This window comes from Phacochoerus africanus, chromosome 11, assembly GCF_016906955.1.
Source record: "Phacochoerus africanus isolate WHEZ1 chromosome 11, ROS_Pafr_v1, whole genome shotgun sequence".
Taxonomy (NCBI): domain Eukaryota; kingdom Metazoa; phylum Chordata; class Mammalia; order Artiodactyla; family Suidae; genus Phacochoerus; species Phacochoerus africanus.
The window spans coordinates 1236499-1248792 of record NC_062554.1 but is presented as its reverse complement, the minus strand read 5'-3'; the positions used below and the strand labels follow the sequence as shown (position 1 = coordinate 1248792).

Below are 12294 nucleotides of genomic sequence, written 5' to 3'. Positions count from 1 at the left end.
TACACAAAAGTCAAGACTAATGGCAGCAACCCAAATGTCCATCGACAGAGGAGTGGATCAAGAAGAAGTAGTACATAGGCACAATGGAGTATTTCTCAGCCATAAAAAGGACTGAAATTTCGGCATTTGCAGCAGCATGGATGGACCGAGAAATTACCACGCTAAGTGAAGTTAGTCAGACAGTGAGACACCAACGTCATTTGCTATCACTGACATGTGGAATCTAAAAAAAGGACACAATGAACTTCTTTGCAGAACAGATCCTGACTCACAGACTGAAAAACGTACGGCTTCCAAAGGAGACAGATTTGGGGGGAGGGTATGGGCTGGGGGTTTGGGACAGAAATGCTATGAAATCACGTTGTGATGATTATTGTACAATGATAAATATAATAAAAGTTGAGTTAAAAGCAAAAAGAAAAAAACACGGGAAGAGTGTCATACATGCAGCTGCCCAGCCCTTGCAGTTTCAAAGCTGGGAGTCCCACAGCCCCACCTATAAGGACGAAAGACGTTAGATCACGGGGTTTCTGAGAACCGCTCCTATCCTTAAGGACTGGAAACTAAGCCAGCGGAGAAAGGGAGACACACGCTCCGTTCCCCTCAGACGGAGGGGAGCTGCTCCTCGGCTCCCGGGAGGGACCACGGGGACACGTTACACAACCGCCACCAGGCGGCAGCCCGAGCCAGTCTGTTCTCCTACAGTTTTCATGACCCTTAGGTCTGGCCTAGGCTGCAAACAGACCGGGGTCAGGGCACAGGTATTTTCTTCGGCACAAGGGTCTGTAAAAGTCCGGTGCTTTGCTCCCCAGACTGTGAGTGGTGGGGGGAAGGGCAGAAAGGGCCAGAAAAGCACAGTTTGGTCCCGCTCAGAAAACCCTCGGTAACGTGTATAAGCGTTCAGCTCAGAGCCTGGCTCGCAGTGGGCGCTCAGTAAATACCCAGCAGCAGCCTCCATCCGCACAGACGTCCTCGGGTGTAGATACGTGCACACAGCCTACCGCTCTGGAGAAATCCAGCCACGGTGCTTTCCGCCCGAAAGGCGGTCAAGGCTCCTGGGCCCAGACAGGCAAGGTTCCCTCTCAGAACTGCCACTTCAGCAGCGACGGAGACACCGCAGGGAAAAGCCACCTGGAGGGGCTGCAATTCCGGGATGGAGGCTCCTCCTCTTCTCTCCAGCCAAGGGTGGGCGAGGCCAGAGCCAGGAGCAGGGCAGGAGAGCGCGGAGCCAGCAGCACCACGGGCGCGGCAGCAGAGGCCACGGTGGGGCAGCACGGCCTCTCTGTGCTCACTCTCCAGTTTCTTTGCCCAGGCCTTCTGCAGCTCTGTCTTCCTAGGTGATGCCCACTTCCGTCGACCTGCTGGAGCCACCTCTCCAGGGCCTCAGCCAGCCTGGAGCTGGAGGAGTGCATCCTGGCAGCGGGGCACACAGGCCAGCCTGGCTCCTGCCCCCTCCGCACGCCTAGCTCTGCTCCAGCACAGTCCACACCCAACAAGGGCCTCTCCGCCTAGACGCGCTCTCTTCTCTCAGGTTGTTTCAGAGGGAAAGCGCGGTATCTCACAAGCTGATTTTACTTCAAACGATGCCTTTCAGACAGCCAGGAAGCTGTCCTCCTTAGCACGCGGTGACCTCGCCCTGTGGGACCCACTCACAAACGTACTCCCCCGCACACTGCGCACATCCTCTTGAAAACGAGACGCCTGGATGCATAAAAAGTGGAAATGACCCACGAAAAACACCACGTAAATAACAAAATATGATGACAATTACAAAAAAAAATGAAAGTAAGCCAACCAGAAATCAAAGAAAAACAAAATTTTACACTGACTCTCTAAAAGGGCAACAGTCTGATCCCTGTTATGTGAAAACGTACCTCTCACCATTAGGCTCCACTCTGCTGATTAATTTCTCCATGGCTTCCTCTGTCTCCTTCAGTTTTTCTTGCAATTGAACAAGTTCAAAGTTGGCTGAAAAAAATAAACATCCTAAGAACCACGGTAAACAACTCCCAAGCTCTCCTCTGGAACCCAGCTGGCTGCGACACGCTGCAGTAACCCCGCGGGTCCCGAGCCTCCGACAAGAGGCCGAGGGCTCTCCAGCTCATCCCACCACGAGGCAGAGGCACCAAGACCGAAAGAGGCAGTTTGGAGAGTAATGCATACATCACTCTCCTGACACGAGAAAGGACCAGCCAGAGACAAACTCAGGAGTGAAAACAGCCCTTCGCGGCTACTGGGTGAGCCAAGAAAGAGCGGGGGAGATGAACACGGCGCTTCCAATTCAGGGATGCTGAGGGTCGAGTACTGAGCCTGTCGGGGACTTGAGAAAAGGAGCCGCGACCCTGAAACGAGCAATACTGCACGTGTGCTTAAGCTCTGAAAACAAGGATGGAAGGTAATTTCTGGAGCTCCCGTCGTGGCCCAGCGCAAATGAATCCGACTGGGAACCATGCGGTTGAGGGTTCGATCCCTGGCCTCGCTCCGTGGGTTAAGGATCCGGCAATGCTATGAGCTATGGTGTAGGTTGCAGACGAGGCTCGGGTCTCGCGTTGTGGTGGCTGTGGCATAGGCTGGAGGCTACAGCTCTGATTAGACCCCTGGCCTAGAAACCTCCATATGCCGTGGGTGCGGCCCTAAAATGACAAAGGACCAAAAAAAAAAAAACAAACAAAAAAACAACAACCCAAGGTGTTCCTCGGAACCTGGGCTGAGACCTTCATGCCCAGGGTCTCCAGTCCAGCCACCTGCAGTGGGTGGTGTAACCGGACTCCCAGAGCAGCTTTCCCAGCACAGGTCAGAAAGGAGCACGTGCCCGGAAGCTGACGCGAAGACCCTCGGAGCGGAGCATCAGACACAAGTCGCGCGGTCCGTGACACCAGCCGCGGGGCAGCAGGACAATAAACGGCTGCCCGTCATGTGGATGATCTAGTTCTGTTTCACACCCGAGTATCGTTCCGGGCAGATGTGTTCAGAGGGTCATTATAACATGTACCATGCCAAAGGCCTTTCAGAACGTCCGCAGCAAATGCTTCTGCATACAGTTAACATTTGTGCCACATAAATGCTCAGGTTGTTTTTATTTCCATATGATTCAAAACCGAAGCACAGGAAACTGATGCAGCTGCTACTATGTTATAAAGGCTGTTCTTAGGAATTCATTTTATTTTCCTCTTTCTTTTTAAATGTATTATGTGACAAGGAACAGAATATGCTACTCTCTAAAGAGTTCACAAATCTTTAAAAAAAAATTTTATGCATTTGCCATCACTTTTGGTTAGACACTGTCTCAGTGAAGAACACAACAGGGGAGTTCCGGTTGTGGCTCAGTGGAAACGAATCTGACCAGCATCTACGAGGTTGCAGGTTCGATCCCTGGGCATGCTCAGTAGGTTAAGGATCTAGCACTGCTGTGAGCTGTGGTGTAGGTCACAGACGCGGCTCAGACCTGGTGTGGCTGTGGCTGTGGTGTAGGCCAGGCTACAGCTCCAATTCGAGCCCTAGCCTGGGAACCTCCATGTGCCATAGGGGCGGCGCTAAAGAAAAAAAGAAAAAAAAGAACAGAGCAGGGACGACGGTCACTTAAATCTTCAAATTTAAGATTTCAGGACACAGATGTGACTGGGATATCCATTTCCAGAGAGAATCAGTCCAGAGTGAATCCAAAAAGCAACCATGACTGAGGGCAGAGGCTCCAGGGGCCCAGCCTTACTTCATTTTGCTGATGTCTAGTTTCTACTAAAAATCTCTGGAGTTCCCATCGTGGCTCAGTGGTTAATGAATCCGACTAGGAACCATGAGGTTGCGGGTTCGATCCCTGGCCTTGCTCAGTGGGTTGAGGATCCGGCGTTGCCGTGAGCTGTGGTGTGGGCCGCAGACGCAGCTCGGATCCCGCGTTGCTGTGGCTCTGGCGTGGGCTGATGGCTACAGCTCCGATTTGACCCCTAGCCTGGGAACCTCCATGTGCCGGGGGAGCGGCCCTAGAAAAGGCGAAAAGACAAAAAGACAAAAACGAAAACAAAACCCTCAGATGAGGCTTCAGGATCCACAGGATGGTCGGCCTTCAAGCCCTTCAACACTATGAATTAACCCTCCGACTCTTCATGCCTTCTTCCCCACAGCTGCCCTCTGCCAGGCTGCGTCCTGTGCCAGCGCCCTACCTAACAGGCCCTCCTCCTCAGCCACCAGCCACACTGAGCTCCCACAAGGCTTCCGCCAAATCCCTTCTTTCCAGACAGAAGACTCTCCCAAGTTATTTTCGCTGACATCCATCCGGGACTACGGACTCTCAGAGGGAAGGGCCGTGCCATACACATTTGATTTCCCCGGAGAGTACAGAATATTCCAGCTGGTCAATGAATCCTACACGCTCATGTCTTGAGAGTCACGAGTGTTCACGCCCGGCCCTGAACCTCCAGCTGACCTGGGCAATAACGTGGACGTGCTGCTTGGCTTTTCCTCGACGTGACAGAGATTGGCTGCCAATATCCTCACGCCTGGAAATGAGAAGTAACCCATTCCAAGCAGAAAACATTCACTTGCTAATATGCAAAAAAGTGAATTGGTGGCCTCGCGCTTTTTATAACTATCTTTCCCTTAAAAGTCCAACATCAATATGGAACTTTTGAGAAGCCCTAGAGCTAAAGTAAAAATGGCATCAGATTAATCTGGGACAACTTTTGAGAAACGCTTTAAAGACACAGCCACAGATTGTCCCTCTGGCTGTGTGGTAACTGTCTGACTGGACAAAACGTGAATGAACGGCACGAGGCACTTACTGATCTTCCTGTGGGAGCTCCCCGGGGGGGCAGTGGCGCATCTGCGGTCTTCTGCAGGGCTCTTCCCCTTCGAGAGCTGAGGAGGGAACGAGGGACAGCACGTCAACAGCAGCTCAGAACCTCAACGTCATGGAACCTCTCATATTAAATGAAAAAAAAAAGCCATCAAAAGGTTCCCAAGCAAACCATCATCAGGGCCCCCGAAAGGGACTGTCTTTCCAGGGCGTCCGCCTCGCCTGAGCCCCAGCCTGGCCGCCTGCGGACCGCCTGGCCCGAAGGACATCCCCTTCGACTCTAGTTAGGAGGCCAACGGCACCTCCTGCCTCCAGTGTCAGGGTCCGGGCCTGGGGCGGCCCACGCCTGCCTGGACGTGGAGGCTGAGTGGGAGTCTGCTTTTAAAAGGACCATGTCTCCGCATAGCTAGGAAATCTCAGCCTTTGTTTCACGAGAATTACTACAACGGATGCTAAAAACAGCACCTCGTGCACCTGCGGGACAGAAGGACAAAGTACTTTTGCTGCAGTCATTACTCGGCCTCACAGAGGCCATCAGGAAACCACTGTGCCAAAACTAACGAGAAGGTTCTTCTTAGAACGTCTTCATGCCTTTGCAGCCTGCAAAGGTGCTTAGTCAGAAAGAAAAAAAAAAAAGAGAGAAAGAGAATTGGAGCCAGGCGGGGCAGGGGGAGGGTGGGCTTTGGATCTTACTGCTCAACGGATTAGGAACTAGAGGATTCAGGTTCAGGTCCTGGGTCTGCATTTTCAGTGGTGAGTCCTGGGCAAAGCGCCCAGGCTCTGTGTGCAGACTGTCACGCCTGTGACGCGGAGGTGACAGCCATCCTGAGCACCTCATGAAGAGGAGGCTCGGAGGAAAGAGGTGACGGACCTGCGAAAGGGCTCTGAACTGTAAAGGGTTTTCATGCCGACGACGGCACTTGCTATGGCGATATTACGCTTTCGCCGACGTCCTATGATCTGGGCGACGTCACTTACCTTGAACAGGATGTACAGTATATATAAGAAAATCCCAAAACCATAAATCGGAATGATCTGCCCCATGAGGCCTCTTCCACCACCTCCTCCTCCAGGGCCTGCTCCTGATCCTCTGGCCTTTGCAAAGGCCTCCGCGAGGTGAGACCTCTGGAGACGAGCCCCAGGCGTCTGGCCGTCTGAGGGCGCCTGGCGATGGGGCATCACGGGTGGAAATCGACCCAACTTCCCTGAGAAAACAAATGAATGAATCTTTTAGCTCTTCCACTATTTGAAACACGGCCACCATGAAAACACCTCAGGCACTGAGATGCAAAAAACAGAAGCCACACAACAGCTCAAGGAAAACCAGGAACTTGACCCAGGACATGGAGGCTTCACAGGAACACCGCTGGACAATAAAGATAATGCGGCCTCTCTGGCTGCTGCCCACACCCGTTTTCTCTCCCTTTTGGGTCCCCAGGCAGATGACACTGTTCAGCATCCCATATGGTTAAATGCACCATGGGACTGAGTTGCCGCCCAAGGAATGCGAACGCCAGGGGCCAGTTCGAGGCCAATGAAACATCCCCTGTGCTGAAGGGCGAGCTCCTCTCCTCTCTGCGGGCTGGATGCTGAGACCCAGGGAGAACTTGGAAGCCACGTGTCGAGAGCCTCAGTTAACCCGGGTTCCCGAACAAACCGTGCGGCCCAGAGGCCTCCACTGTCAGCGCCCCCCACCTGAGAACCGTCTGGAGCTGCTTCTTATCTGAGAGCAAGAAATAAACGTGCACCACTATGGAGTCTGTGGAACCCTCAGACACTCCTAAAAAACCCAAATAAGGGAGTGCGTTCTGGTCGCAGAGAAAACGACCAGAAACCAGAAGGACCCAGACCTAAGGCAGCTGCACCCACGCGCTGTCTCCCGCTTTCCGCCTCAGTCTGTGGACGACAGGGCTCTCCCCCCGGGCCCCACTCCCTCCGTCTGTGGCACTGCAGGGCTTTGTCCCCCGACTCTGTGCGTAGCTTCCTCAGTCTCATCTCTCTGCAGGGCACCTTCTCCAGCTTCTCTGCCAACAGAGAGGAACTTGCCCAGCCCCAGACTCCTCACCAGGCCCGTTTTCAAGAGGCCAGCAGAGACTGGTCATATTTCCAAACTCCTCGCAGGAGGACGGAGCACTGGGCTTGCTCCGGTGTCAGCCTTTCCGGTCAGCTGTCGCTGAGCAGGCAGGACGCGTACCTACAAACAGGGTGCCGGGGGCTCAGGCCTGGGAGAGGAGGAGCAGGGCCGGGAAGGGCGGGCCACCCATTCCCCTCCGCCAGGAGCGGCCAGTCTTTAACGCCAATGCCAGGCCTCCTAGGGGTCACAGAGAGAAAGCAAGGACCGCTCTCGAAAAGGTCATGTGCGCAGGCCAGTGTGGAGAAGCCATCAGGAGATGACACAAGAGAGCAGGAGACAGCAGGGCGCAGAGAGACGTCCGTGTCGGACTCTAAAAGGACAACAGTGCAAACCCGCTGGATTTAACTTCGACGCCGTCACGGGCTGCTGTTCACCAAGGAATACCACGAACAGAATCAAGAAAGAGGACCAACAAGGAAAAGCCTCAGCAACATCTGCAACTCACAGGGATTAAATCTCTAGGACAGACCAGGAATTCCCACAATGTGGTAAGAACCTCGGAGGAAACTCAACTGAAAAATGGCCAAAAAGTATGAATCGATATGAGCTCAAATGGCAAACAGCTATGTACAGAGTACATAAAGATCAAATTCAAAGTAAAACCAACAAGAAGAATACAAAGTAAAACAATGAGGTCGCACTTACACCTCCCAGAAGCGCAAAAAGTAGAACGGGGGCTGCCAGCAGGCACTGGGAAGATGTGCAGACGCAAGAGCCTCCCGCGGCGGCTCCGACGGTAAAGGAGCAGCCCTTCTGCTCAGTGAGCCAGCGGCCCTTGGTGACAGCAAGCATGTCTACGGCCTGTGGGTAAGTTCCAGGGACATCGCAAATGAGGCTCTCTCTGCTGGGTCTGAACGACGCATTTTAGAGACCTGGGGGAGACTGCTCACGCGACGGTGATGTAGCAGAGAGCCTGAAGTAGCTCTGATCTCCGCAACTGTACCTCCTAGATACAAACACAGAATCTGGGGTAGCTTTTAGAAAACACACCTGAGTTGTACCTACAGCAACATGAACACACCCTAAAAAGTGCAGCGTGGAGTAAAAAAAAAACCCAAATACCATAAGCAAGCTGCAATTACACTGTAATCGCACTTCGTATGTTTCAAGCGCGTCTGTAAGTGCAGGAACACAAGACAAACACACCAGAGGGGTGCACATGAATGGGCATGTGGACGGAAGCTAAAGCGTTGAGAAGAAATAGCAAAGGAAGAAAGGAAACGTGTGGATGATGCCACATCATTTGCCTCGAACGGAGGAGCGTCTTTAAGTCAATTCTCTGCTCCTGACGTAAGACAGATGCTGCGTAGGCAGGCAGGGGTGAGACAGCCAGCCCTGTGCCTGGGAGCTGCTTCTGCTGTATCCTCTCTCGGCCAGCCTCCACTCCAGGAATCTCCCTTCCCTCCTGATCCTGACTTCAGACGACAGGGAAATGATGGAAAGAAGAGTAAATAGGCAGAAGCAGCATCACCCCAGACGGCAGAAGGAAACGAGGCCACCACCCCTTACCCGGGGGGCTGGTGACCACTTTGCCAGGAAACCGTCAAGGAGCTTAATATGTGAAATGGTGAATCCTGGCTTTGGGGCTATAATGCCCTTTGAACAGGACCCCAGAAGCTTGTGAGAGCATCTGACATACTGGGCGACTCGTGCTCAGTAAGCGAGAGGTAACATCTGTAGTGAGGTGCTGAACTCTATCTTACTGTGCTAAAAAGACCATTTGCAAAACCTGAAACAAAACATGAAAAATTAAAACCAAGCAGGGGCATAAAAGGCATGACTTTGCATCTCTAAAACTGAAAAATGATGAAGATATTAACAAACATCACCTATCTCCCCCCCGAAACTTTTATAGCTCTGACAGCCAAGACGATTTACTGGACAACTCTCAGGTGCGGGACTCTGCCGCGTGTAGGAAAGGAGGAAAGCCACAGATGAAAAGAAACAGTGGTTCCTACACGGAAAGATGTTTTCAAGCGAAGCATGGCCAAGACAAATGGCAACGAAGGGAACAGGGCGTCACTGATCTTATTGCTACACAAACCAAATGTCTAAGTACTGAAAGAATTCAAGAGGAGAACGAAAAAAAAAAAAAGGAGAGAGGAGTCCGATGGGATCAGCCAGTGCCGGGAGCGACACTCGGAGCAGCAGAGAAGCGAAGGCACACCCGGCACACCCGAAGGAAAGCGGGAAGGAGGGAAGTGTGCAAAGAAAAAAAGACAAAAACAGGAGTTCCCGTCATGGCGCAGAGGTTAACGAATCCGACTAGGAACCATGAGGCTGCGGGTTCGATCCCTGGCCTTGCTCAGAGGGTTAAGGATCCGGCGTTGCCATGAGCTGTGGTGTAGGTTGCAGACGCGGCTCGGATCCCGCGTTGCTGTGGCTGTGGTGTAGACCCCTAGTCTGGGAACCTCCATATGCCGAGGGAGTGGCCCTAAAAAGACAAAAAAAAAGGAAAAGAAGAAAACAAAGGAATAAGCACAGCGAGGAGATAAGGCTAACTGCCAAGTCCCTTCAGGGAAGTCACCTGAGGAGAGGAGAGTGGAGGCAAGGGCTCACTCTGTCTCAGGAGTTTGACCAGGGTGTCTGGGAGGCGTTATCCCGGCCGTGGGGTCAGGGTGAGCGCCATCAGCAGAGGCCATTCAGCTCCGAGGTGCTCGGGCCTGGCGGGCTGGCTTCGCCCAGAGGGGCAGGAAGGGCCCGGGCCGGCCTTTACCAAGTGAGGGTCAGCAGAGTCAGAAGAGTCAGAAGATTCCAGGGCAGGTTTGAGAGACTGGGAGAGGATGACGAGACAAACTGGGAGAAGACCCCAGGACCCACGTGCCACAGGCTCCATTCCAGGTGTTGGTGGCACACTCTGAGGACACTTTTATTAGACTGTAGGTAGGTGTGCTACCAAAGCGCCAAAGCTAATTCAACCAGGCTGACTGAACAACTCTCCCAGATGGAGAGACGTGGTCTTAGGTGCAGAAAGAGAAGACTACGGAGCAGGTCAAAGACCAGAAGCAAACCAGTATCATGAAAGTCAAAGGAGGACCTCGACTTGAGAGCAACCGAGAAACCCCGGCTGAACTGGTAAGACCAAGGGCGATCCCTGTTTTCAGACACCACGTATTCTCGGGAAAAGGACATCTCGACGCCCACCTGTTTAGACAGCAACAGAAACAAAGCATCACAGAATTGGCAGAGGCAGCTTAAAAGTCATCTAGTCTCTCAAACGCCATGGGGACAAGACAGCCACAAGCAGAGGATGAAGCTGGCTGGACTCCTACCTCACGCCATATTAAATTTCTAAAAATTAATACAGAGACCTACATATAAGCGCTAAACCCATAAAATTCTTAGAAAAAAACATAAACTTAACTCTTTGTGACCATGTATTGGGCGGTTTTCTTAGATGTGACACCCAAAGTGCAGGCAACCAAAGGAAGAATTAAGTGAACTTCAAATTTTAAAATATTTGTGCTATAAAGGACACCATCAGGAAGGCAAAGAGAGCCTACTGAATGAAAGAATACATCTGCAAATCATATATCTGATAAGGGTCGAGAATCTAAACTAAGAACTTTGAACACTCAACAATAAAAAGACAACCCAGGGAGTTCCCGTCGTGGCGCAGTGGTTAACGAATCCGACTAGGAACCATGAGGTTGCCGGTTCGGTCCCTGCCCTTGCTCAGTGGGTTAACGATCCGGCGTTGCCATGAGCTGTGGTGTAGGTTGCAGACGCGGCTCGGATCCCACGTTGCTGTGGCTCTGGCGTAGGCTGGTGGCTACGGCTCCGATTCAACCCCTAGCCTGGGAACCTCCATATGCCGAGGGAGCAGCCCAAGAAATAGCAACAACAACAACAACAATAACAACAACAAAAAAAGACAAAAAAAAAGACAAACCAATTAAAAATAAGCAAAAGATCTTAGACATTTTTCGAAGAAGATACATAAATGGCCAATAAGCACATGAAAAGATGTGCAGTATCTTTTCATCATCTCAACATGCAGCCATCAAGGAAATGTAGCTATAACCAAAGAGAATAAAAAGTGTTGGGTGTTCCCGTCGTGGCTCAGTGGTTAACGAATCTGACTAGGAACCGTGAGGTTGTGGGTTTGATCCCTGGCCTTGCTCAGAGGGTTAAGGATCCGGCATTGCCATGAGCTGTGGTGTAGGTCACAGAAGCGGCTCGGACCTGGGGTTGCTGTGGCTGTGGTGTAGGCTGGTGGCTACAGCTCTGATTAGACCCCTCGCCTGGGAACCTCCAATGCCGTGGGTGCAGCCATAGAAAAGACAAAAAGTGTTGGGAAGGATGTGGAGAAAATGGAACTACGAAAGTTCCCTCGGTGGCTCAGCAGTAAGGAACCCGACTAGTATCCATGAGGACGCGGGTTCAATCCCTGGCTTTGCTTGGTGGGTGAAGGATAGGGCACTGCTGTGAACTGTGTGTGGTGCAGGCCAGCAGCTACAGCTCCAATTCCACCCTAGCCTGGGATCTTCTATATGCCATGGATGTGGCCCTAAAAAAAAGAAGAAAAAGAAGCAGCACAGACACATATGCCACGGTGCAGATGAACTCCGAGATGGTGCCAAGAGGGAAAGAGGCAGTCCCGCACGACCACCTCTTGCGGGACTCCACTCATGTGAAACGCCCCGAACAGCAAGTCCACATAGAGCCTCACTGCCTCTCAACTGTATTGTCTAGTGGTTGAAATGAAAGGTTTTGTGTTAGGTATATTTTAAACGCCATTTTTAAAAAATTTTATGTCATGGTATCATTCTCCACTCATGCTTCTCTAACGCCCCATTTTTGCCTTTTTCTGGGTGGGGATCAATATTTTGGCCTAGAAATGCATCCACGTTGATACCTGCAGCTCTGGTTCACCCACTCAAAACTGCTACTCAGCATCCCCTTGTGTATCTATATCACAATTTATTTACCCGCCATCAAGCTGATGAACGTGTGGGTTATTTCTGGAATTTTTTTTTTTTTACTATCACGAACGCTCTACTTTATAGCTACATTACAAAAAAGATTTGTGGGTTTAAAAAAAACAAATTGCTGTAGGAAAACAGCTAAAGAGATCAGAACATTAAAGATATGAGAACATTAAAATTGCAGACCTTCCAAAATAGAAAACAGCTGGTTCCCTATCTCTAGATGTACTTAAGTATTCTATAAAACGGACTTGACTAAATCCCAATTGTTTATTGAAAGCTTTCCCCATATTTAGGTTTATTTAATTATTAAAATTTCACTTAGCAAATCATTTAAGCTTGACTAAAAACTTAATGGATTTTACAGAGTGAAGCTCTACTTTCCCTTGTTAATATCCATCCCTATTTTTAAAAACAAAAACAAAATTCTAGGGCTGTTAACA

The 12294-nt window shown here is 51.1% G+C and overlaps 1 protein-coding gene across 18 annotated transcripts in view; it reads right to left on the bottom strand.

Moving 5' to 3' along the window:
* The window catches only part of RIC3 (RIC3 acetylcholine receptor chaperone), a 61310-nt gene that overhangs the window by 32536 nt on the left and 16480 nt on the right, over positions 1-12294 (bottom strand). For all 18 annotated transcript variants that reach the window (XR_007130977.1, XR_007130978.1, XR_007130979.1 and 15 more), the window contains exons 2-4: positions 5768-5994; positions 4776-4851; positions 1875-1968 (exon numbers count right to left, since the gene is read on the bottom strand). Coding sequence is in view for 7 of the 18 variants with exons in the window: in XM_047754103.1 (XP_047610059.1) it covers positions 1875-1968; positions 4776-4851; positions 5768-5994 (397 nt within the window). In the remaining 11 variants the exon portion in view is untranslated. The remainder of the gene's footprint in view (positions 1-1874; positions 1969-4775; positions 4852-5767; positions 5995-12294) is intronic.